The 1,923-nt window shown below is 50.4% G+C and overlaps 1 protein-coding gene across 1 annotated transcript in view; it reads left to right on the forward strand.

Annotated features, from left to right (window-relative positions):
• The window catches only part of LOC108801507 (carboxylesterase 5A-like), a 16,877-nt gene that overhangs the window by 9,747 nt on the left and 5,207 nt on the right, over nt 1-1,923 (forward strand). The window contains exons 7-8 of the mRNA XM_018573392.1: nt 197-337; nt 951-1,028. Coding sequence (XP_018428894.1) covers nt 197-337; nt 951-1,028 — 219 coding nt within the window. The remainder of the gene's footprint in view (nt 1-196; nt 338-950; nt 1,029-1,923) is intronic.

Consider the following 1,923-nt stretch of genomic DNA (forward strand, 5'->3'; position numbering starts at 1 on the left):
TCTGAATGTATTGTGCAGCCATGCGGTGATATTTGGGGTCCCCCCCCCAGCCCCTCCCTCTGAATGTATTGTGCAGCCATGCGGTGATATCTGGGGTCCCTCCGCCTCAATGTCACACACTGACACCCCCGGGAGCAGCACACGATGGAGGTTCTCATGTTATCACAGACATCATCCGCCGTTTGTTCCCCCGCAGCCGCTGATATCGTTGCCTCTCTTCGTGGACGGCCAATTGTTGCCGCGTCCGGTGGAGGACATACTGGTCGCCGGGGAGATGAACGCCGTTCCCTTCATGATGGGGATCAGCGAGCAGGAATTTGGGTGGATGATCCCGCAGGTGAGCAAAGTCCATGGAAGGGACCCCCAAAAATCCCGAGAAGGAAGATATGAATCACACGTGGACACCTCTGTATTCCCGGTGTTAAAGAGGACCTGTCATTGGGTAGAATTGGTCGGACACATTTTGAGCCCCGAGAGTCGTATCCCCTTCTCTTGCTTTGGATCCTTTAAAATCAAATAAAAGCAAAAAGCCAAGTCTGACCCCCAAATATCTCCTGATGTCATCACTGGGTCTCTGTGTCTCTCTATGCAATGCAGGCAGATCACAGCTGGTGGGAGGGGCTGTACATAGCTTCCTGAAAACATCACAGTGCCCTGCCTCAGTAATGCTTTCAAGAGTCCTCAGCCCTGATGCGAGCAGGAAGGGGCCGGCTCTTGGGAGGAGTTATGCAAATATTAAAATGTCTTGGTGGGTGTTAGTCTGGAGGAGTGGGCGTTTCTAGGCAGGCTGCATTTGCATACAGACCGCCCACATGTGATGTTGAGCCTCCATGATTGAAAGAGCTGAAACCCAATCAGTGAAGGAGGCGGGGCCAGGGACAGGGACATAATGATGGGAAGTTTTCAATAATCGGCATCTTTTCTTTTAATTTTTTTGGTCTGCTGACCAGTCTGTGAATGTGACGGGATTGGCTGATGGAATGGACAGAGAAACGGCAGAACGCAACTTGCGCAGCTTCCCGCAACTGGTAACGCGAACAACGTTTTATTATTCTGTCATTGTCAGGAATCTGATCGTATCACATGACGTAAAACCAATATAGAGATGGTGCCGGCCTTCAGATAACTGTCCCTGATTGGTCTTTCCTGTAAAGGGAACTGCCAGCAGGAGATGACAGCCCGGGATTATTACCATCAGTCTCTGTACAGAGGAGCTTACACTCTAATGTCCCCTCCCCCCCCCCACAGTCACATCAGTCTCTGTACAGAGGAGCTTACACTCTAATGTCCCCCCTTCCTCTCTTCCTCTTCTTTCCTCCTCCTCTCCTCTTCCTCTCTTCTTCTTCTTCCTCTTCTCTTCCTCTCTTCTTCCTCTCCTCCTCTCCTCTTCCTCTTCTTTCCTCCTCCTCCTCCTCCCCTCTTCCTCTCCTCCTCTTCCTCTCCTCCTCTTCCTCTCCTCCTCTTCCTCTCCTCTTCCTCTCCTCCCCCCTCCTCCCTCCCCCTTCCTCTCTCCCTCCGTATCTCTCTCTTCTTCATTCTCTCTCTATCTCTCTCCTCTCTTCTTCATTATCTCCTCTCTCTACTTATTTTCTCTCTCTCTCTCTCCTCTTCATTCTCTCCTCTCTCTCCTTATTTTATCTCTCTCTCCCCTCTCTCCTTATTCTCTCTCTCTCTCGATCTCTCTTCTTCATTCTCTCTTATCTCTCTCCTCTCTCCTTCATTCTCTCTCTCTCTTTCCTTCAGTCTCTCCCCTCCCTCTATCTCTCCTCTCTCTCTGCATCTCTCTATCCTCTCTCTTCTTCATCCTCTCTCTCCCTCTCTCTTCCTCTCTCCCTCTGTATCTCTCTCTTCCTCTCTCCCTCTGTATCTCTCTCTTCTCTCTTCTTCATTCTCTCTCTACTCTCTCTTCTTCATTCTCTCTCT

The sequence above is a fragment of the Nanorana parkeri genome, unplaced genomic scaffold (genome assembly GCF_000935625.1).
Source record: "Nanorana parkeri isolate BGI_ZX_2015 unplaced genomic scaffold, ASM93562v1 scaffold2363, whole genome shotgun sequence".
NCBI classification, from domain to species: Eukaryota; Metazoa; Chordata; class Amphibia; order Anura; family Dicroglossidae; genus Nanorana; species Nanorana parkeri.